At 41.5% G+C, this 24,848-nt stretch overlaps 1 protein-coding gene across 3 annotated transcripts in view; it reads right to left on the bottom strand.

The window, feature by feature from the left end:
- Positions 1–5,622: 5,622 nt before the first annotated feature.
- RNMT (RNA guanine-7 methyltransferase) overlaps positions 5,623–24,848 on the bottom strand; it is a 31,051-nt gene continuing 11,825 nt past the window's right edge. For all 3 annotated transcript variants that reach the window (XM_077352834.1, XM_077352833.1, XM_077352835.1), the window contains 11 exons: positions 22,263–22,525; positions 19,797–20,045; positions 18,121–18,241; positions 17,321–17,443; positions 15,207–15,322; positions 14,749–14,930; positions 14,100–14,264; positions 13,116–13,233; positions 11,460–11,561; positions 9,241–9,274; positions 5,623–6,652 (listed from right to left, as the gene is read on the bottom strand). In XM_077352834.1, coding sequence (XP_077208949.1) covers positions 6,615–6,652; positions 9,241–9,274; positions 11,460–11,561; positions 13,116–13,233; positions 14,100–14,264; positions 14,749–14,930; positions 15,207–15,322; positions 17,321–17,443; positions 18,121–18,241; positions 19,797–20,045; positions 22,263–22,493 — 1,479 coding nt within the window. In that variant the 5' untranslated portion in view covers positions 22,494–22,525 and the 3' untranslated portion in view covers positions 5,623–6,614. The remainder of the gene's footprint in view (positions 6,653–9,240; positions 9,275–11,459; positions 11,562–13,115; positions 13,234–14,099; positions 14,265–14,748; positions 14,931–15,206; positions 15,323–17,320; positions 17,444–18,120; positions 18,242–19,796; positions 20,046–22,262; positions 22,526–24,848) is intronic.

The following is a 24,848-nucleotide window of genomic DNA, read 5'->3' as shown; positions in this document are numbered from 1 at the left end:
GGGAAAATGTGCAAAGAAATATCAAAAATGTTATATTTTTTCACCATTGTCTGTTCAGCTATTTTACTTGTGAAGCAATTACATTGATTTCTATGTCTGTGTATTGCTAGCCGGGCACACACTAGCTGCTTCAGATCAAAGTATTACTACTGGAATACAATTAAGCGGCACAAATAAGATGCACAAGGAATTTTCTGAGGACTAATAATTGGTATAATCCAGCATGTTGAGTCAATTATTCCTTAAAGGGTGCTTTCCAACTGTGTTGTTTTGAATAAAGCTTGGGAAATATTTGCATAAGTAATTAATATTGTTAACAATAGCACATTTAAGTTTCTGAATTTTCACAGCAAGCAGCATTTTTCAGTACGCGCGATGGCTGAAGGCACCTTTTGATAAAACGTTTTCAATTCCATAAAAGAATCCCTGAAATCATGTATCCAACTCCTTAATTGTCACCTCCTGTGCTCAGGAACTGAATGTGTGCATGTGCGTGTGTTTCTAGCTCGAGATGGTTTGTTCTTTCCAAGTATGATGGAAACAATTCAACAGAACTGTTGATTACATGTTTAGCTACATTTCTGGTAAATGCACATAGTGGCCTGATGTGAGAATAGGGGCCGGACTGCAAGTGTGAAACTGAATCAAATTTCAGAAACAGCCACAATAGAGTGATTGTCTTGCATATTTAGCTACACCAAATCTTACGTGATGCCCTCAGTCTCCCCACTAGCAGGCCATGGCTACTGTTGTGAACTCACTCAGCATGGCACAAGTTCCCTCATGTTGTCCTAGACTTACCATTCCCAAGTGTCCTCCTGCCAGATGCATCCTTTGCCTATGAGTACAGGAGCCTTTTTTTCCTCTGACATCAAACACTCCATCATTTCTTCAGGATTGTTTCCTAGCAGATATAAACACTGCTTTGAGTTTACTGTCTGATTTGGCCAGGCTGACTTCAGGTCTCCAACTCAGATTACAGCCACACATTGGGTGGGAGGCCCGGGCTTATGACACATTTATTTACTTCACTTAAAGAAATGTTAATGGTTTCATGTAAAAAATGTTAATAATGCTAATTGTAAGGGACAAGTTTTGAGTCTGGTAGATGCCTTGAAGGCCAACAAGATTTCCAGGATATAGACTTTCAAGAATTAAATCTCTCTTCATCAGATACAATGGTCTAACATAGGGAGATTTATTAAGATGATGAGTAGCCAGGTTAGCCTGTCTGTAGCAGTAGAAAACAGCAAAAGTCTAGTAGCACGAGGATCACATAATTGGAAGGGATATCCAGGATCTAGTCCAACCCCCCCCCCCCCTGCAGAATGCAAGAAACTCACAACTACCTGCCCACATACTTTCTTGATCACATACTCTGCCACTAATTGTGTTACTTTTTAAGTAGACTATGAGACTTTTTAAGGCTCATAGACTTTTGCTATTTTCTACTGCTAAAGGGAGACTTGATTCTTGAAAGCTGACATCCCGGGGATCTCATTGACATGAATCTTCCTCTTATATTGCAGTCCAATGCAGCTATCCACCTGAAACTGTAAGCAGATAGTGATAGTCCCCTGATCACCCTATGGAGTACTGATCAGAGTTTGGGGGAAGTGTCCATCCTAGCTGAGGCAGGAGAGCAGATGTGTGAGAGTGAACAAGCAGCAGGTTTGTGTTTGCAATGAACAGGGAGAAAGAAGCACACAGCAGTAAGTTGGTTGGACACCTTGGAGATGGATGGGAGAGTTGAACACCCGTCTTAACATATTCATTTCACATTTTATATAATTACTAGTGGAGAGACCTGCTTTATAAGTGCACTGGGGGCCTGGCCTCCCACCCAGCTATCCTGCTCCCAGGGACAGGGAGAGTGGCAGGGCTGCAGCAGAGGGTAGCAATGGTGCCCCTGCCAACATTGAGACCGGTAGGGGGCCTCCATCAGGAAGGCTGCTGGGCCTCACAACGGCCAAGTCAAGAGTGGCAGGGCTCCCACGGAGATGATGGGATGCCTTCCCTGCTCTCAGCAGCAGTGAGGTGGGCAAGAGGTACATGGAGCATGGTCGGAGATGTTTCCTGAGCTCTGGTGGTGGCCAGAAGACTGGCAGCACGTTCGTGGAGGTAGGATTCCCTGGCAGCCCTTGGCAGCAAGGATGGCGGGGTGTCAGTGGATTGGGGATCCCAACAGCGGCTTCTTGGAGGGGGCACTTTCCTCCCAGTTCTTGGTGGGAGGATGGGGAGGATGTCAGGGAAATCATGGAAGGCAGCAGCTCATACTTTTTCTTCTTTGTCATAAAAGTAACAACCTTCCATTTCCACTAAACTTTTGAAGTCCTTTACCTAGTTTTAAAGTCCTTTACCTGGTTAACAGGTGTTTTAAAGGTAGCTAGTGTATATTGACTCAGTTTTCTTCATCTAGTGGCAATATAAAAAGCAGACTGGTCTTCTTTATACTTCTTTGGAAGATCCCTGATGAACTCATCCAGTATTCTGGAGTTTCCTCATGGAGGGTCAAAAGGTGCCTGTCATCTATGTCATGAAGCTAATCTAGCCCTCATTTGACAGTAGTGCTGCCAGGACTTCTGTCCTGGACTTCTGTCTGTATGGAATTCATTATTGGCCAAATACCAAGATGTACATGTAAGTCTGAGAGGTTCAATGTCCCTTTTCATTTTCCTCTCTGTTTCTTTTGTCTTTCCCTGTCCACAATCAGACTGTTCAAGGGTACCATATTATAAACTTTCAGTTTTCACACAGAGGTGTCAAGGACTGCTCAATCTGGTGCTGTACTAAAAATATGCTAGTAAACGTTTTGTTTTTAATGTGATTTGCGCTACCACATAAATCTCCACTATCTTGGACACGCTATTGATAAAGTGGAGCTCCAGGCAAGGGGTGGGGAGGGGAAGGCTGGTGGTTGGCCAGCAGTTATTCCTCCAGGGGTGTAAAGGTAAAGGTAAAGGTATCCCCTGTGCAAGCACCGAGTCATGTCTGACCCTTGGGGTGACGCCCTCCAGCGTTTTCATGGCAGACTCAATACGGGGTGGTTTGCCAGTGCCTTCCCCAGTCATTACCGTTTACCCCCCAGCAAGCTGGGTACTCATTTTACCGACCTCGGAAGGATGGAAGGCTGAGTCAACCTTGAGCCGGCTGCTGGGATTGAACTCCCAACCTCATGGGCAAAGTTTTCAGGCGGCTGCCTTACCACTCTGCGCCACAAGAGGTGTATCCTGTAGTAAATTGTCCCTGTGGTGGCCAAGGGCTGGACAGCAGGAGGTACGGCCCCAGAACTATAAAGGGATGCAAGGAATCCTGACCCTGAGCAGGCTGTTCCACCACAGTGTCCTCCACTCCAAGCAGCAAAGTCATGGCTTCTGGCTCCGAGGTATCTGAATGGCCCAAGATCCCTTTAAATGCTTGGGACTCGTTCAAGTTGTGACTTCACTACTTGAAGTTTGACTCCTAAGAATTTAAAGGGATCTTAGATGCTTTAAGGGCCTCAGACTCATGAAGCTGAAAAGGTCGGCATCCCTGAACTTTTACCAAATCTGTATACCAAACTGGTATTAGAATTCAGGAATTTTGGGAAATATTGGTATTTTGGGGTTCAATAAAGCCAAACCTGAAAAATACCATGTTTTTATTGGGGGGTTTTGCTCTCCATTAGCAGTATTAAGCTTATACCTTACATTCCTCTTTGTCATATAAGTAACAACCTTCCATTTCCACTGAACTTTTGAAGTGAGGTTCTATTCCTGTAACTGGGATCCTTTACGTACAAACTGACTTTTTTAGCTTGCTCTAAACAGGGCTGTTCCATAGTTTCACTCATATTATTATTATTATTAGATTTATAGCCCGCCACTCCCTTGCGGCTCGTGGCGGGTAACAATATCACAAATCCCCATTAAAACCCCATAAAAACAATAATAACATTGCCAATATTGCCGGCATGGCAAGAACGGCAGCTCAACCCCCCCCCCCCCCATCCATGAGGAGATAGAGCTGGGTGTCATCAGTGTACTGGTGGCAACCCAGTCCAAAACTCCGTACCAGCTGGGCCAGAGGGTGCATAAAGATGTTGAATAATATGGGGGAGAGGACCGCGCCCTCAGGGACCCCACAAGGGAGTCTATAGGAACGCGAGAACTCATCTCCCACTGCAACCCTCTGGGTCCAGTCCTGGAGAAAGGAGCGTATCCAGCGTAACGCTGTGCCCTGTATCCCCGTGCCAGCAAGGCGGTGGACCAACAGCTCGTGGTCCACGATGTCGAAAGCGGCCAACAGGTCCAGAAGAACCAGCACTGCCAACCCGCCCTTATCCAGCTGGCGACGAAGGTCATCCAACAGGGTGACCAGCACCGTCTCCACCCCGTGGCCAGGTCGAAAGCCAGACTGATATGGATCGAGTGCCGAAGTTTCTTCCAAGAATGCCAGGAGCTGGTCTGCCGCGGCCCTTTCAACCATCTTCCTTTCTCATCAAAAACATAGAGGCCAACTCCCAACTGCTGTTCTTGTTTTCCAACTGTCTCTCCCAACATTCTGTCACCTCTCATTGATTGTTCTTAGGGAGATGTGGAACCTACCTTGTCCATCACACTTCCTTCCTTTCTGCTAGAAAAAAACACCTTGCTCCGCTGCCCGGGGGATTCAGACACAAACAGATCACTTTAGCTTCAGTTAACTACATTCCGGTCCAAAGGCTATATTTACTATACCTGCCTTGCAAAAAGCCACAAGTCTGGTAAAGAACCACAGCCTATGTCTTCTTCTACAGAGAGTGGAAACAGCCTCAACATAAAAAGCCAAAGAGAAATTGAAAAGTTCCCCTAACAAAAGCAGTGAACATTCTAATCCCTCTCCCTAACCTCACCTTTCACTTACAATTATTCAATCTTTGCCAAAAAAAAAACTTTCTGCAAGGCAGGGTGGAAGAATCAGTTTAGATTGCTTTGGTGCTTTATAGCAGTGGTCCCCAACCCCCGGTCCAGGGACTGGTATCGGTCTGTAGATTAGTTGGTACCAGGCCGCAGCTCCTCCTTGTTCTCCTCCCTGGCTGCTGCCTCGGGGGCTGGCAGGGGCTCATGGGAACTGTAGTCCATGGACATCTGGAGGACCACAGGTTGACTACCCCTGGACTAGAGAATCCAGTTTGTCATTCCTGCACATGTAGCCATCTGGGAGACCTTGGGACAATCAAGAGTTCTCTCAGAACTTTCACAGCCCAACCTATCTCACAGGGTATCTGCTGTGGCCAGAAGAAAAGGTGTTTATAAGCTACTTTGGAATTTCTCCAGGTAGTGAAGCATGGGCATAAAAAAACCCAGCTTTTTCCGTTGCTTAATCTCATGGCTTGCCTGCTCTCAGGCTACACCAGAAGTCGCAGGTGCTGCTTGAGACAACCCCAGTGGTAGAACTATTGTTCACTTCTCTAAAAGAAGATGAAGAAATTAAGCCTACAATATCCTGTCTCTGTTCTTGGGAACAATAGTCAAGGCTTGGTTTTTTTAATTTAATGCTAATCCATTTCTGAAAGACTTTGAGTAAGTAGTTGCATTATTAGGAATCTAATTTCTTAGGATGATCTTATGGCAGCTTTTAATAACTCAGACACTGCACTCGTATGGAACCAAAATCGATTTAATCCTTGATGACACACACGCTATGAAAGGCAATTACAGACCAAGGAGTACAAACAACAAACGAGGTTTCCTCCGAGACTTTTCCCTTGTCCCACCACACCCAAAACAATGATTACAGTTATTAACACTCAGAAAATACTGCACTATGGAATTCAGAGAGAGACTAACTTAGCGATGATGCCAGGCTTCCCAGTGCACACAGAATTTATAGCATGCAAGAATTCCATTCAGTTAAATTGTTAAGCTGGTTTGTCCAAAGGGGGCAACAAGCCAACCCACAATGGAGTGCTCTGTGCACAGAAGTAACCATATGTTCTTGGTCATGTGCAGGGATTTTCCCGTTGCGTCTGTAGGTAGCGGATTCAGCCATCACTGATTTCTACATTGACTGATTCTGTTTTGTTTACAACTCTAGACAGCTAAACAATCAATGATGAGTGGCAATTTCAAGTTAACACTTGAACTTGGTAACCCCAAACATACTTGGGGGAGGACTATTATCTACAAAGAGCTGATCAATTGTAGCTTTCAACTACACAGCTAGATGAAATCTACCACAATCCTCATTTCCCTATGTTTCTAAGCTGCTGTTAGATGCAGTCCGACAGCAGATGCATTGTCACACAGATGACAACAATATACAATCAGCGCTTCATAGCACGAACCTTGCCATGCAGTACACAAACTACATGGCAAGCTTATTTCCTTTAAGCATCCTGAACTTTAAAAAAAAAACATGCACTTTTGTTTTTTAAAAAAGAAAACCAACCCCACAGAAGAATTCCAACTCCTTTCTCTTGTTTATACAAATGCATGCAAGTCATTTCTTCTGTCACAGACAGGCAACCATAACTCATACATAAGCTTGTCCAGTTTGGTTGTGTCCTGCACACTCTTCAACATAAAAATATAAAACAGTTGTCGCTTTGGATGCTAGACTGCTTCAAGTGTTTCTCTTCATGGTCTTTTTCTTTACAGCTGCTTTTCAAATGCAAAGATCATGTATATACCTGGAAAAAAAAGGGGGGGGGGAATTAGTACACTTCTGTTCCTTCAAAAGTTTTAGCAAAACTTATGGGTTCAACTGTAGTCATTTCTGATGTTAAGATAATACTTTCCGTTAGGAAGCTAAAGCGATAGCCTGGCCATTAACAGTTAATCATTGCAACAATATGACCAAAGCAGTCACATGCTTAAAATCCAGGTGGGAGAAATTGTATTACGGCAGGTATATGCATTATCTAATCACATTCTCTAGCCAAGAAGATTCTGTAGTGAAAGTGCATTTGACCATGGCATGGCTACATAACTGACATAAAGAAAAGTTTCAATCAAAGCAGGGAGTAAGTCCCATGAACTCAGTGATATTTACTCCTGAGTATATATAATACTGAAAATCACAGGGCCCAAAATAGGAGATCAGGAAATGAACCATTTTCAAATTAGTTTAGTCAAATTTCAAAGAAGAAAAATTCTCAAGGAAACCATGATTTTCACCAACATGGAAAAATGAATGCCTGAATTCTGCTTCATTTCCAGTATTTTTACAATCTGAGAAGAATTTAGGATATATGCTCCACTAGAAGTCATCTTGACAGCTTCCAAATATGACATAAAGCACATTAGTTTAACAATTAATTTTGCTAATCTAAAATCTTTAGGGCAATTTAAATGTTTAGTGCCTCTTTTATGGGAATTCTTGGCCATTTCTGCACGAGGGAAATGTTCCTTCACATGTTGGTACTCTCCACATGACATCACCAATATCCTGAGGCTGTTCAAAAGCTGGGTCACGATTTGGCCATTTTTAAATTGCGATTTTGGGAATCCAGAAAACTGGATTTACCATCCTAAATCATGCGAACCACTGGTGAGCAACTAGTGAACAACCAGGGATATGACCGTACAGAGAGGAAATCACGCAATAGTCTAGCCAGCTTTGTCCTGCCCTTGCTCCCGCCCACCCCCCTCTCCATTTCCTGCTTTGAATAATTTTTTTAATGGTGTGGTCTGTGTTGCAGCGAGACTGCAAACCTACGTTTATCCAAGGTGAAATAAAATCTTATTTAAAGTGCCCACAGTCTTCTTGGAATCAGGCAGGCAAAACACAGCCCTGTTTCCATTTTCTAGCAGTGGGGAATGAGCTGGGGAAGTGGGGGGGTGATCTGGCAGCTTCTTCCCGATCATACAAGGGTCTGAGCAGCTTGATTTAAAGCCAACCATTAGCATAAAATGTCTTGGGCTTCAGGGACAATGTTCAGCATCTCATAAATGCACCCAGACAGAAATAAACTGCAAAAAACAATAGAATTCCAAACGAGGGGGGGAATGCTGTATCGTTCTGGCAGTTCTCCATAGCAATGGGGCAGTGCTGATTTTATTAAAGATGCATCTATGTTGTGGCATTACCACATAGCAATGTGGAAGTGCCTTTAAAAAAATGGGGGGGCTGGGAGGGGAGAAAATTTCAGTCAACGAGAGAACTGCTATGCTGTGATTGGTGGCTTGCCAAGGAGTGGAGGGAGTAGTTCAGCTTGTTTTCTCTTGCAGCTTTGTCAGGAGGCAAAGAGCCTTGACGGGGCAGAGGGAAAACGTGAGAGGGGTCTCCCCATAAGGAGGGCTGCAAACGTGAGATTTACCAGCCTGTGTTTGCCAGCAGGATGCCACTAGTGTTTTACTCCTCCATGTGGAAATGGCCCTTGAATAGCCCAACAATTCACTCCAGCCTCCTTTATATTTTTATTTTACTTTGGAAGCAGCACACTAAAGATGTGGATATTCTCCTGTCCTATACTAACTGGTAAAGGACCGCCAAGCAGGCAGCGCATCCTCTGGTGGGCAAAGTTCATCACTGCAAGGAATCAGTGACGGTTGTCAAGACTGAGTTACAGAGCAATAGAAAATTCCATTTTCAACACAAATAAAAGTTTGTTAGACTGGATATTGTTTGTGTAAGTGAGCCCATAGGAAAAATTAAAACTTTTTTCATTATTAAACAAGGCTTACCTAGAGTTTCATGAAGTACTCCAGAATCCATTTTTACAGAGTTTTGACAATTATGGTCCTCAAAATCTTTTTTTTAAATATAAAATTGATTCAGCAAGCTGAAACAGTTTCCAGCAGTAGAGCTAGGCTATACTGAACTGGAGCAATCTGTGGCTGCATGCTGCCCACAGGGCTGCCATCAAAAGGCACCTGCTGCATATGAAGAGCAACAATCTGTGTTTCCGAGTCATGATTCTATGACCTTGCTGCATGTTACATCAAGGCTCCGTCCACTCTGGAATCAGGTGCTCACTAACAATTTGCTACCAACTTCAAATTTATGGGTAGCTAATTCTTTAACCTAATCTATCAACTGCCTAAATTGATTCAAACTGTGATCCAGAGGCCTGTGTATTACTGCTGACAGACCCTTTTCTGAGAGTTCTGCTATCAAGAGAAACTCCTGTTCAATAAATATTCTGGCACAGCTTCTGAAGGTTGGGGAAGGGGAGAACACAACAGCAGGTCTGCTGAGCTGATCTACAGACACATGCATTGGAGACAACAATGATTAAACCCTTCTGGTTATACTCAAACAGATAAGACTACATACTTGTTGCTTCCCATTCAGATTTACTTAGTGTTCCCTGTAAAAAAGCAATACAAAGCACATAATTATGACACTGAGAATACTTCATTACAAACATTAACTTATTTACCCAAAAACAATTATACTTCTAACTTTCCAATTTTATTGCTGTAGATTTTAGCCTTTTCTCTAAAGCTTCTAATCTCTGCTTTAGCTTTCTCTTTAAAGCAGAAATATTTTTAAAGAAAGCCAGGAAATCTCATTTTCAGCAATAACTGAATGCAAATTTAGCAAACAATATTTCAGAGATCTTGGTGAAGCAAAACAGCAATGCTTTAGCCCAAATATGCTTTACAGAAACATCAAATAAAGTTCAGCAATGGATATACTAAAATTACCTGCCCCCCTATTTTCCCCTCTATGTAGGGAACTATTATGGATGAACTTAAATCTTAAATGTGGATGTGCACATCTGTCTCTACAGATCACTGGACAAAATACATTACATTGCTCCACACAATTTGTGAAGGAGCTGAGAGCCAGTGTGGTGTAGTGTGTGGTGGCTTCTAATCTGACAAGCCAGGGTTGATCCCCTGCTCCTCCCCATGCAGCCAGCTGGGTGACCTTAGGCTCATCACAGCCCTGATAGTGCTGTTCTCACAGAGCAGTAATATCAGGGCTCTCTCAGCCTCACCTATCTCACAGGGCATCTGTTGCAGGAAGAGGAAGGGAAAGCAATTATAAGCTTTGAGACTCCATCAGGCAGTGAAAAACAGGGTATACAAAACCAATCTTCTCAGTGGCAGAATATCTGTTTGGCATGCAGTAGGGTCCTAGGTTCAATCCCTGTCAACTCCAATTAAAAGGACTAGGCAGACGGAGACTCGGGCATCCGCTCTGCCAAGAAGCCTAACCTGTTTCATAAGTTTAATGAGGATAAAAAGGAGCAGAGAAGAATGATGTTGGAGGGAAAGTGAGGTTTCAATATAAAGATACCTGAACAATACAATGAAATTATGAAACAAAAGTGTAACTGCCAAGGCTTGGTTCAGCCCTTCCCAAGAGCAGCCAATGAGTGCTGTTGGAACGTTGAGAAAGAAACTTTAAAAACAGTAGTTGAAAAACGACAGTTGGAAGTTGGCAGTAGACAAGCAGACAGCTTAAGCGCAGGGGTGAAAAGAGGGTTTTCTAACTAAGGGGAACTGTACAGAAGAACTGCTTGGAACAGGTTGAAAATAGTACAATTGTAACAAAAAGATCTCCTTTGTAGGTATAGGACATTAGTTCAAAACTTCAATAGAAGTGAAATGCTGTTTCTTATATTTTATTTTCCTCTGTGTTTTGTTCTTATTAATAAACATTTCTTGTTTTGATTAACCTTCTGGGCTGCGTGTCTAAGGGGGAAACACACACAAATTAATATCTGAGTCAATACCTGGATTTCTCAACCAGGATCTCATGAAACCCAGGGTTTCTTGATACCCCTGGAAGGATTTCCTGAATGTGTGGGAGTTAATTCATTTTTTACATATTGTCGATATTTTATCAGGTGATATGGTCATGTCTACCTCAACCCCCCCTCCCAAAATGGCCGCTGATGGACCTGGAGGAAGGTTGGAGGGGGAAGGGCCCTGGGTGGGCTTGTACACAGCTATACTTCCCATATTATGGTCCAGTGCACCATTTCTGGGCCTGAAGAACGTTTCAGGGGTTTCTCAGTGGTAAAACGCTGAGAAAGGCTAGTCAATACATACACTAGATAGGAATCAACCTCAATCCCAAAAGCTCTGTGTGAGTGAGGGATAGTTATTAAAGATGACTGGGATACCCTGTCTGTAGATGTCTCGAAGTGAGAGATGGTCATGCCACTCTATAGGTTTTTAAAGAGACGAGAAGGGTGGTGTGACGTCCTGACCTACTTATAAAACAAAGCCTGAAGAAGAGGTTGTAGACCAGGGGTAGTCAAACTGCGGCCCTCCAGAAGTCCATAGACTACGATTCACAGGCAGGGGCTCATGTGAATTGTAGTCCATGGACATCTGGAGGGCCGCAGTTTGACTACCCCTGTTGTAGAGGGTGGTAGGCACTCTGTGTGTGTAAACAAGGAAAATCACAAAAAACAAGCTCCAACAGCCTTCTGTTGCTCATTTATGTTGCAGTAATTTGCTTGTTTCACTGCAAAACTATGCCTAGAACCTGGCTTTAAGTTTAGAGCCAAGATAGGCCATTTAGTGAATACTTACGAAAGGTAACTTCAGTTTTTCATCGTCTTTGAGCATTTCTGCATACACATATTCATCTTTTTTATCTGACACCAGCTTGGAATGTTCATCAGCAGGATATGGCTAAAAATCATTAGGCATATTATTGCAAATAGAAACATTTGAGCCAAGACTAGAAAAACAAATACAGCAGATTTGGATCCCTATTACTATGAAAATGCACATACACATACATGTGTTCAGTTGTATATACAAATGCCAACTTGGAAGCATCTAGCAGGTATTCATTAAGAAACACAGTATTTCTCATTACTTAATATGATGCTCTTGTGCCCTGTAAGGAGGAAACTGGGCTTTCAGATAATATATTTAATAAAAATAACCCATAAATAGTGTCTCGCTGATATCACCACTTGTATTCCTCAGACACATGAGTAAAACTGCATCAGAAACAGCTTTGCTTAAATTACTCCTACAGATCTCAGCAGAACTTATTTCCAAGTAAGCAAGTACAGGACTACAGGGAGAATCATAACACCTACATTATATACCCAAATAGCACTCTATGGTACTTCCAAATTCTCCCCACCAAAATTATCATGGGCACCCAGGACATCACTATATCTACTATAGTACAGTAGACATCCCTTGTTTGATAACAGAAGCATTTAACCAGCAAAATAGCAAAATTTGCATGGCTAGCTTTAAGAACTAGGAAAGATTGGGTCACTGATGTATAGCTATTATAACCTTGCCGATAGGTCTACAAAACATCTTATGTTTTTTGGTTAGTAGCTTTTATGGTACGTCTCTTAATCTTTTTTTGTTTGTTTTATATTTTAACAGCTTTAATAGTTTTATTGCTTTCGTGGCTCATTTTGTCTTTGTAAATAGTCAACGGTATTTAATGCTTTTAAATGTTGACTTTTATGGTGGAGAATTTTTTAAGTTTTATTGTTGATGCATTTTTAACCTTTTTAATGTATTACCTTCTCTTTTTATAAACTGCTATTACATAATAGTGCATCTAAAATTTTGGTCTCAATGACCGTAAAATAAAGACTGGATAGCAGCTGAGAACATCTGGCTGAGTTTGCTCTTTTCTCAAGCAGGTATGAAAGTCCTAGGCATGCCTAGAGGCATAAGCCAAAGAGCTTTTATCCTTCAGCTCTTAGCCTGAGGGTCAGGCCTACAACTGGGTGGAAGGGATCAGCCACTGACAGAGAAATCTGCTTCACTATTGGAAGCCGCCACTCTCTTCCTTATTTGGAGTGGGGTTTTTTCTCTCTATTATTAGCCATTTTACTGCCCCTAGGAAGAAAAGCAGAATATATGCTAAATAAATAAATGTAAGGGCTTCCACAGAAATGCATTACATGCCTCACCAAAAACATTACATACACAACCTGATGCTGTCTCCCTATGTTCAAGGATTAAACAATGCTGAGAACAACTGAGTGTCAATTGAAAGGGAAAAGAGGAGAAAAAATGTAAATTTTAGAAGAACTAGATGAAGCACTAGAAGGGGATGGATTTCCATATCATATCCCTCTATTTCCACTCCTATGATTTCTCATTGAATTCCGGCTTTCGTACGATATTATTAAAAAAGAGTAACTAAAAAGCAGATGTGGTTGCCAATTAGAACAGATCTATAGGTATTCTTTTAATACAAACCTCCAATGCCTGCATTTGTTTCAAAAGCATTTTATGCTCTTCATTCTTAATCTTCTCGTCAAAGAATTCCCGAAATGTTTTTTTGTAGACTAGTCTCATGCCGTATTTCTTTGCCATTCTAGCAAGAACAAATTTAAAAATAAAATTACTAATACTTAGCACAGAGGCAAAAAGTATTACTTTCAAGGCAACATCCAGTTTACAAAAGCCAGTCATGTATCACAGACACACCCTATGGACCAAAAGAAAGTTAAAGCTATGGTTTTACTTGCATCTCACATGTAATCTGAACAGAAGTCCCCCTCAAAATTGTACTATTTTATTATATTTAATTGTACTCCATCTTTCGTCCCTGTGTGGACTCAAAGTGGCTTACATCAACACTTTCCCTCGATTTTATCTTCAAGACAACCGAGAGGTAGGTTAAGCCTGAAATGTGTGTCTGATTTGATTTATTAAACTTTATTACCCGCCACTCCTGACAAACCCGCTTGTGGTGGGTTATATCTAGATCCCAATACATAAAAACTCATTAAAAGCCCATTAATATAGACAACATAACATCAGCATGAAGGTAAAATAACCCCATCCTATAGCAGCCTGGTCTGAGGTCACTCAGTGAATTTCCACAGCATGAATGAAGACTCAAATCCAGCTTTCCCAGATACTAGTCTGACATTTTTAATGACTATACCACAGTGGTGCAATTAATAAAACATGTTAACAACCCCATAAATACATGAATTGTGTGCATGGTTCCTATTGGCTCAGAGTGTAAGAAATAAGTAAGACATAGAATATTGTAAGCAAAGGATACTGGGGGAAAGAAGGCAGCCAGCAAGCGGGATCAGATTTTCTCCAAATAAAAGTGTTAAGACTGACCAAGCTCCATAGAGCCCATCTCATGGATCTAAAAACATAACAGAAGGCCTACCCAGCAATCAGTTTTCAGTTTAGAGAGAGCATATGAAGGTAAAAACTTACTCTATTAGCAATGGAAAATAGACAAGGAACTCTGGGATATTAACCACTCCTTCCAGATTAAAATCATACTTGCAGCCAAACAAGGGATATTCTCCCTTCTTCTGAAACTTTACTGTGTATACTTCATTCCCAAATGAATCTGTTTGAGAAGCTTCAAGACGTTTTCTGTGGGAGAACATAGAAAATATCTTCAGAGGGATAATATGTATATTAAAGGCATATTTAAATGACATTTTCATCACTTGGAAGGGTTCAGAGGAATTCCTTACATAGTTTGGTTAACCTTTTTGGTTACCTGCCTTGTCAAATTTAAACAATGGGACAATCCCACTACAGCTCTTACTTCCCTAGATGCAGATCTCTTAGAATGAAATCAAGGCACTCATTCTGGAAGATATTATAAAGAAAGCTGATGGCTGTCAGTATATTAACCTCACATGGTAAGTTGTGGACAGAAGACCTAACACTTTTCCAGTATACTTTTCTCTAATGCTTCGATACAGCAGAAATATTTCTTCCAAGAAGCATTCAATTCAATAAACCTTAATATAAAAGTGGCATTCTTGAATACTGAAAGAATACACACACAAACCCATAACCATAATTTTCATCTTTAGTTTTCACATAACCTTCCATAGCATACACTTACAGAAGTTCATAGCCGTCTGGAGTTGTGCCAATGAAATATCCACCATGGCAAAGTCTTTCACATGCATTTTTAAGCATCATGTCAGCTTGTTCATACGTCTCAAATGAATAATGAAACACAAACTGACAGCTGCAGATATCAAAGCACATGTTCCGATCATTGTACTTCTTAGACAGAAGCTCCTGCAAGAACATAAAAACAGTCTTAGACATCTGCCAAAATTAATAAGGGGGCAATGAGGAACATTTCAACCATGGATATAACAGCATTCATTCGGACCTTTCAATATAGTGTTCTCTCATACACACTACTCATGGATACCATACAAATGTTTTCCAAAGATAACCTCCCTTTCAGGGAAGCAAGTAATATAGAAGAACATTTTCCAGTTGGGATTTGTTGTCAATTACATACCACCATGAAATGCTAAGTGATTAAGATGAAACAGATGACGGTACCTTGGTGCTGTCGGCAGTTATGAATTCCACATTAAACATTCTGTCATTTGAACGACCACGATATCTCATATCATTGTATCGCTGTTTGCATTGTTGTACAGAAATATCAGCAATATCTATTAAAAAAAATAAACTGCACACTTAAAACCTCCCTTTGGTGAACTGAATGCAAATTTACCAAAGACTACAACTGGAGTCTACAAAAACACTGAGCAGTTACTTAAAACATCCACTTAAACTGAGCTGTCTCTTGAATATGCCAGTCGCAGTCTATACAGTCAGATGTAGGGTCACACTGTTTAGCAAAATAAACATTCAAATTTAGTACAGTACCTGTGTTCTAATTCACCTTTTAATACAAATTTGGACCACTACTGAAAATTACTTTTTTTTCTCATGCACTGTCATTTATTATTTACTTTATTTATATTCTACCTTTCTCCCCAATGGGAACCCAAAGTGGCTTACATCATTCTCCTCTCCTCTGTTTTATCCTCTGAACCACCCTGTGAGTTCGGTTAGGCAGAGTGTATGACTGGCCCAAGGTCACCAAGCAAGCTTCCAAGGCAGAATGGGGATTCAGGGTCTTCCAGATGAAGGTTCAGCACCACATTAGTTTTCATACTTCAGATTTGTGTACCAATTCAGAACCTTGACTAGAAATGTCTATCCCACTGGGTAAAACTAATCTGGTCTATGCTAGTGGCTGAGTGACATCAGATTCCAAGTGAGCCTTAATCAGGTATTTTACAAGTCTTTTAATGGATATTATATTACCCAACTGCCTTGGATGTTGGCATTGGAATGCCAATTCAATTAGCAACAGCTGTTTAAGACATTTTGATGACCACAGATGATTCTTACTACATATAACATACAATAAGCCCTTCCATTGGGTCATACAAAAGCTTTGTAAGCTGCCACAGAGCTAACTTGTGGTATACTCCAGTGTTCTGGTCCTCTACAAATTCAGATCTCTACAAGTTTCTCTCATAATCTAATATTTGTACTGCATAGTTGAATCTCAAAATCTAATCTGCATAGATGCTGCATAGATTATATGATGATGTCTATGTGAATCATGAACACATTTCTGACTAAATTGCAATCTTAAACAGACTAAGTAGTCAAAAAAGGACTGAATTACATAATTAACAGGTGAAATACACAAATATTTTCAGAATTTGGAAGCAGGACTTGGCAAATAAAGAATGGAGGCAATACTGGAGTAATAGGGCAGACAAACTGTGGGACAAAGTGCTACAGGGCAGTGGTCCCCAACCTTTTTGAGGCTGGGGACTGGCGGCAGCAAGGAGGGCAATTGCCCGGCCGCGCATTGAGCATGCGCGGCCGAAAACACGCATGTGCGGCACTTTCACACATGCGCGGCCGTGCTTCCCTCTCCCTCCCCTCCCACAGTAAGAAGCTTACCGGGCCGCAAGCCTGGTAAGTTTCTTACTGCGGGGGGGGGCAGGGAGAGGCAGCCGCGGCCCAGTGGTTGGGGACCACCGCTATAGGGGATAATGAAAAAAACTTTTGTAAACCCATTTCAAGATATTTAAGCAGGCATCTGAATAAATTAAATCTTTGTGGAGGAGACTATTGAAAGATAAGCAAATAAAATATGCATTCAAAGCAAACGGATACAAGCCGAGTATGAGGGGGGCATTCTGCTTGGCTCTTAGAAGAATTAGAACTTGGCCTTCTGTATCAGAAAGGGAAGGAATGGTTGACCCTTGAGAGTGATATTGAAAGGATTTCTGGATCCCCACTGGGAGAAAAGTGGGACACAAAATAAAAGTTTTGTGTGCCATTTCCTTGCTCATAACACAGTCATAAAATAGTCTTGTCCAATAGAGATTTTCAAATGTTGTTGCATTTGTTCAGGATCAAGTTAGCAAAACTCTAGCTCTACAATATGCAAATGGCAAAAATGTTACGGATTTTTTGCTCTATTTTGCTTCTAATAATTTAACCAAGGTTATGCCAATTATAAAAATTCAAAGGGAGCATTCTACTATCTACACAATTAGAATAGAATATCACAGAAGTCAAATAGCAAAAGCATGTATAATCCATAGTTCCTTTCTCTACCAATAAATTCACCTTCTTACCTGTACACACAAGTTTACTGATTCTTCCTTTTCTCCATTTCAGTAAATCTCCACCCTTACCACATCCCAAATCTAGAACAGTAATGTTTTGCTTTCTCTGCCGTACCTTGTCAAGAAATTCACCTGAAAAGACACAGTCCATTTAAGAAGTCTTCACTTTCACTACAATGTAGAAGTGTTAGAATCTCAATGATGCTTAAATCAATCAAGAATATTATAAAATGCAAAAGAGTTATATGATCAGAAGAGATACCAGAAGTATTATTCAGTTCAGACTTCTCCAACTGCATTTTTACATTCATCTCTAAATTCTTCTAGAAGAAGAGTTGGTTTTTATATGCCGCTTTTCTCTACCCGAAGGAGGATCAAAGCAGCTTACCTTCCCTTCCCTTTCCTCTCCCCACAACAGACACCCTGTGGGGTAGGTGAGGCTGAGGGAGCCCTGATATTACTGCTCAGTCAGAGCAGTTTTCTCAGTGCTGTGGCGAGCCCAAGGTCACCCAGCTGGCTGCATGTGCGGGAGCGCAGATACAAACCCGGCTCGCCAGATTAGAAGTCCGCACTACTAACCACTACACCAAGCTGGCTCTCCATCTAAACCATCCATGCTGTTTGTTCTCTTCATCATTATATATAACAATTATCTGCAGTTTTGGTTTTGGAAGAAGTGCATATACACCTGAGATGCAAGAAGTCAAGTTTGAGCCATGATTGGCCCAACTCTTCTTCTTCTTCTACTTGATTTCATCACTATTATAACACCTGAACACTGCAACAATATCTAAAAAATATAGTCATACCTATAAGGACACTCTTTATCCAGTTGTTAAAATTCCGAAGATAGAAAATGCGACTCATGCTCCGTTGTTCCAACCCAACTTCCTCAAGCTTATTATAATGTGCTGCTACAGCTTCGGTATGCTATAAAAGAACATTAAATTATGTTGTGTGCAAAACATCAACAAAATAATGTTAACAGAAAGTAACTGATATTTAAAGCATGTTGCATCCAAAGATCAAAAAGACAAATTATTTCCATTCCCACACATCCACTCAATGTGTATAATTTCTATTGGTAGAATCCTTCCTCATGACATTTCTTGCACTCCTAATTCAACACACAAGAATTAAAATAAAAGTAGGGACACCCAGGCTCTCACAGATACATGGGACTCATAACTGCTCCAGAGCTGTTTACTCCACCCCCCTCCCCCTCACAAACACGCACATGCAAACCCCTTCCCTCCCCACTTCCCCTCCTCTCCTTACTCAACCTCCCTGGTCCCTCCCCCCCAGACATACACACACAAACACAGAGTCCTCCCCCTCCCTCTTCTCCCAGAAGGTCCCCGGGCTCCTCCAGCCTAGGGGGCAGCGCCTGGGCCTGCGCTGGCATTGCAGCCTGCGTACTGGCCCCCAGAACCCTGAAGGGCAGCAGCACTGCCCCCGGAAGCTGTGCAGCCTCCGCCCCGGCACGGGGAGGCCTCCAGGTTAGCACTCTGCCTTGGCAAGCCCCCCGGCCCCCAGAGGCCTACGGGCTGGTGCTTCTGCCTCAGCAAGCCATACAGCCTCCACTCCGGTCCCCTGCCTACCCACCACCCAGGCTCCCAGCTCCCCCCCCCCGCCGTTCACCTTTGCTGTGGCAGTGCCCTGTCTACCATGCTGCCCTGTCTGGTAATGGCACTGCCCCATGACTGCCAAGGCCTCCCCGGGCAGCGCGCCTGTGGCCTGACCTCCTTGGAAAACGGCCCACGCTGCCACAGCCTCTTCTGGTGTACTCCCTGGGGCGAGGATATGGACATCACGTCCTTACCCATTTCCATCCCCAGGGGGCATGCCAAAAGATGTGTCTCACAACAAAAATATATTATCTTGGCCTTGTAGATGAATTATTTAATTGCCTAAAAACATACTTAACTCAAAGATATAATCCTTTCCTCTGTGTGCATATAAACACAAACTCAGAAGTATTCTCCCTCCTTGGGGGGTCACTGTGTTCTACCACAGTAATCCTAACTATAATGACAAGGACGTGCTAATACAACCAAGTTATTTACATACAGCAAGTAATCCATGATTTGTAATTTCAGAAACCTTGGAAGCTCTTCCAAAAATCTTGGAAATCTACAAGTACCAATTAACTGCATAAACCTAAGGCATCAGGATCCTCAACAAATCATAGATTTTTGTGGCATCCAAATAAGATGAAAAAGTAATGTACTTTGATTCCTTCAATCTTTATTCTATCTTGTGTTATAGCAACTATCCAAAGAAGTCAGGGCTTACAATCACTTTTCAATTAGAGCCTTTAAAGAGTGGACCAGAACCATAATATTGCATGCTGCCCTTAACATCCAAATTATGTAAATATTCTATTCTATGCAAGCCTCATCACATCCAAAGCTGCATTTTTGGTAATGTATACTGTCCACTTCATATATCTGAATAAATAAACCCAAATTGCTCTTGAACTCACTGCACTTTTTGCAGGGATGTGTTCAGAATCAGATATTTTCTTCCTTTTTTCTGCTCTTCTGTTCTCAGGATCACTGACTTCTCCCTTTTCAGTTGTGTCACAATGTTCTTTAACTAATTTTGTTTTATCATCCTCCAATGTAACAAAGGACTCTTTCTTCGAATCTTGAGGAAGAGCTCTATTTGCTTCTTCAGCTGAATTGTTTCCATCCTCTGGCACAGCAATACTGGTTGTGTCAAGTACATTAACCTGTGGAAAAGGAATCTGGTTTGAATTCAGAAATTTCAAATCCCTTTGTTCAGTTAAGAATGTATGATTAGCTGAGTCACAGTCTTTTAAAGACAGAGCTGGTCCTTTGTAACCCACTTTTTACTACTCAAAGGAATCTCAAAGCAGCTTATTATCGTCTACCCTTTCTTTCACCACAACGGACACCCTGAGAGAGTTCTGAAAAGAACTGTGACCAGCCCAAGGTCACCCAGCTGGTTGCATGTGGAGGAGTGGGTTATAGGCCAATGCTCTTAACCACTACACCATGCTGGATCAAGGCACAAAAAACTTTGTATGCTGTATTGTGTGCTAAAATATGCATGGCACGCTTCACATATAACCTATTAGTTAAAACAAGGCTTATCATACTCTTGACTTCTACAACCCTGTCAGCAACTGCAACTAAGACACCTGCTATTCCTTTCTTGATGTCAGTTTCCAAAGTTATTTCTAAATAAATGGATTCATTCATTGCAATTTGCCTCAGGGTAAACAGAAGGGCATGAAAGGTATTACCTGTACTCATTTCCTATGCATGAACACACAAATGTATTTCAACTTCACCCTGAAACGTTTTTAGAGATGGGCCCATGAAATCCAACTGGGGTCCAACTTTCTACTGCCCCTGTTATCAGGAAAGCACTGTAAACACAGGTTTGAATTTAGTGACAAAGATGCCATCATCTTATTTATGGAAAGTCTCAGTCTTTTACCTGAAGAATACAAACACCAAAATAAGATTCCAGATAGTAAGCCCACTTTCATTGTACAAACACCTTCTTGGGTGGTAAACCTTCAAAAATGAAATTAATGCAATATAAAAAGAGGGAACTATGTTATCCCAACTTAATAAACACACCACAGATTAATAAATATACCTGTATGCTAATAAAATACCTTTATCAATAATTTTGCAAGTGATTCTACACTGTAGAAATAATGTGAAATTAATACAGAACCAACATAGCAAACACACAAAATATCTACCAAAATCAATTCAGCGTATATCTCACAACCTTCATAGAGACCCTTTGTAAAAGATCGGGTCCTAAAGGCAGGTGCAATTTATCGCATTAAATAATAACAAACACAATCATAGCAGGTGTTTATTAAGTTTGGATAACACACTTCCCTCTTTTATATATTGTATTAATTTCATTTTTGAAGGTTTACCACTGAAGAAGGCATCTGTACATTGAAAGTGAGGTTACTAGTCAGAATCTCACTTTGAAATTTGTATTCTTCAGTTAAAAGAGTTTTTATTACATATCACTTGATGTTGCCATATTTCAGACCTCTTCTTCTTGTCTTCTTCTTGGTTCCTATTGGAATTTTTTTTGGAATCACCTTATTTATGGCAATCAACAATAATTCAATATACATCTTTTTCACAGTTCACAGATATTACATCCAGTTTCTTGGATACTATGATACATATGCACCTGCTGTGTGCAAAGCTGGTAACTCATGCTGTAAAGGCAGGTTTCAGCAAGCTAAAATCCAAAGCAGCAGCAACCGGAATAATTTGAATTGTAAGAAGGCAAGCTGTTCTTTGGCACTGATACTTTTATGCATTACTGTACATTTATACAAATACAATCTAATGCAGGCCTTCTCAACCAGGGCTTTGTGAAACCCTGGGGTTTCTTGATGGCCCTGGAAGGGTTTCTCCAATTAGGTGGGAATTTATATATATATATATAAAAGCGCTGGTTGCATTATTCCATATTTATTCCAGTTGCATTATTCCATATATATAGGCCCCAGCCATACAAATCCTTGCTGTCCAAGGCTCGATGCATGTGGTAGTGACTAGAGTCCAGAGACATTAAAGTACTCTTGTTTTAACTTAACACAGAGTCGGGGATAGGTGGGATGGTATGGCTTTGTTCATAAATCATCTGAAAATATTTCTGTGCTGTCACTTCCTGTGCTGTGGGAGTGGCCTGGTGATGTCACATCCAGAGGGAATGTCTGGATGATGTCATTTCTGGTAACATGTGACTTTAGGGAACATGACAGGAAGATGTGGCCTGCTGACTTCACTTCCAGGGTTTCTCAAAGCCTGAAGAATGTTTCAAGGGTTTCTCAATGGTGTAAATATTGAGAAAGGCTGATCTAATCTATGTATTTTCTTCCAAGCACTATTTGTGGTTTGAAGCGAAAAGCTTCCAATTTACTTCCTGAAACACTTACAGTTTTCTTTGCAGGGTTCTCTTCAGAGTCCTGGTCCAACTTTCTTTTTTTCAATTCAATTTCTTCAGAATCATTTGCATCTTCCTTTTCATCAGTATCACAGATTCTTTGACCTACAGTTGTTTTATCATTATTGACAGAGGGTTCCACCTTCAAATCTTTAGGAGTTGCACTATCTGCTTCTTCAAATCTCCTTCCTTTCCTCTTTCCAATCTCTAGTACCTCAGCCATGTGAGCCACAGATTATATCCTCTTGTAAAAGCCTGAAAACAGAACACACGTTATGTTCTAATAATGATTCGTAAAAATAAGACCCCAGGGCTCACATTTCTATCATACTAGATACCATATTTGTGCTATGAGCGATATGTTGCGGTTGTTTTTCCTTCTGTGCGGGAGATCTAGGGTGCTACCCAAAAAGAAAAAAAAAAAAACCCTTTAAATTCTACTGATAAAATCCACTTGATAATCCATTATGGATTATCTTAACACAGCCCGCGGCACCATGAGCGCCATGGACTAAATAAAATGATAAGGCCTTTGGAGGCGGAATGCGTCCGGGATGAGGAAGGGTGCCGATTGACCCCTTCCTCCGGACAGACTATTGGAGAGACCAATCGGCAGGCGCAAAGCGCCTGCCAATTGGTCCCTCCGAGTCCCCGCCGGAGCAACTGCGAGCCGCGTGCAGCTCGCAGTTGCTCCTTTGCCAGCGGCCTGTTGCGGTGAGAGGCGCAAAGCGCCTCTCACTGCGTCAGGCTGCTGCCCAAGGGAGCCCCCGGGAGTCGCGCAGAGCGCGGCTGCCGGGGGCTCCCTGCCCGACTCGGTGAGAGGCCTCTCACCGCGTCAGGCCGCCGACCAAGGGAGCCCCCGGCAGCCACGCTCCGCGCGACTGCTGGGGACTCCCATGCCTAGCGCCCGCTGTATTTTAAGTACAGCGGGCTTGATTACTAGTCTATCCATAATGTTAAAGCCATCTCAACAATGCACAACCTCAGTAGTCTCTGCCTCCTCCCTAAAAACATTTAAGAACTGGCTCTGTTTTTTCAAGCCAACTGGTTTTATAACAACATGAATGTATAGGAGAACGACTCGTGATCCTCTTTTGGAGAGGAGCTCAGAGGTTGAGCACCCAACAGTTTTAATTCTTACCAGTTAGTTCCAACTACAGAAAATTAAACAGCAACTGGCAGGAAATACCATCTTTGCCAGTGAGCCTTCAGATCCACTGTTAGGCAGAGTACACAATACTGAGTTAGTCAGATAAGCACTCTAACGTATTCATGCATTCTCATAACACATAGTGCCATCCTATGTAATCCACTGGCTACAATGGAAGTGTGAGATTCTGGTGAAGATGACACTGATAGTAATTGTTAGAAATATAAGCACTATATTTCTTTAGTAGTGATGAGAACAGAAATTATAAAAATTCACTTTGCTTGTGGTAACAATAAGAGGTGACTTCTCAGGATCTCTTTTGCAAGTTAGCAATAGAAGTTTTTTTGCTGTACCCATCATACAACTTTGTTTAAAAGCTATTAAAACATAGGAAAACGTCAGATCCTAGATTTTCTTTGCTATGCTAGGAATAGATTAAAAACTGAAACCCAGAGCTATTTCTTTAAAGCAGAAGGTTATGTATTTTCAGAGGGAGGTCAGTAGTTCAACTTGGACTTTTCTGTAAAGCAGGTTAAATGGCAGCAGACTACACAATGAACTGATAACACTTACCACGAACACACCTTGATCTTGCTAAACTCTTGTTTTTTTATGACCAAGGCAGACACATGTAAACTGTAAGTTCCTGTCTCTCAGGCAATGGGAGGAGGGGTGAGAGGTGCGGTTGCGGGAGAAAATTTATAAAAGGATTAGTTGCTTGTACAAACTTTGAGCTGCCTTTCTTGACATGCTCCCATATTAAAGGAGAACTTGGTGTGCAACTCTTTGCTTCCGTTTTGATAAGTGGAGTTTAGATAATCCTGCTGGAGTGGGGTCTTTTGGCATGGGGTCTCCCTGCGAAACACTCATAAGCCTTCTGCATTTTTATTACAGACCCAGGGCACCAAACTCTACATTAATTCTAAAACATATTGTAGTTATATTTTATTCATATATACTTATATCAATAGCTTATATCATTTATACTTTACTTATAGCATTAAAGAAGCTAGATCTAACCAAGCTGCTTCTAAGGGTTCTGGAGGGCTTCATTTTCCTGAGCAAAGGTCAATTACTAGGACTGGTAATAGCTTGTGTAACCAGAAACAGATGGTTGGCGAGCATGTGAGAAGCAAGGCTGCCCTTATGAGGAAAACTTGATCTTATTATAGGCTCTTAACATCTTCTTTATAGCTTATAAATTGATGAAAACTAATAAGGGAAGGAGATTTTTAATCTAAATTGTAAATTTCAAAAACTATTGTTGCAGGGCTGTATTGGTCTAATGAAAAGTCCATTGGACTCCACCTGGTACAGAGAATCCAATGGGAAATCTTTTGGCCCACCAATAAAAAAACAAAAGATGGACATTTGGGTAGAAAAACGATGGAGGGCAAGTTAACTATTTAAATCTTTAAAAAAAAACAT

Source organism: Paroedura picta, chromosome 9 (genome assembly GCF_049243985.1).
Source record: "Paroedura picta isolate Pp20150507F chromosome 9, Ppicta_v3.0, whole genome shotgun sequence".
In the NCBI taxonomy this organism is placed as follows: domain Eukaryota; kingdom Metazoa; phylum Chordata; class Lepidosauria; order Squamata; family Gekkonidae; genus Paroedura; species Paroedura picta.
Note: the sequence above shows the minus strand (reverse complement) of the source record. Positions and strands in the feature narration are given on the sequence as shown.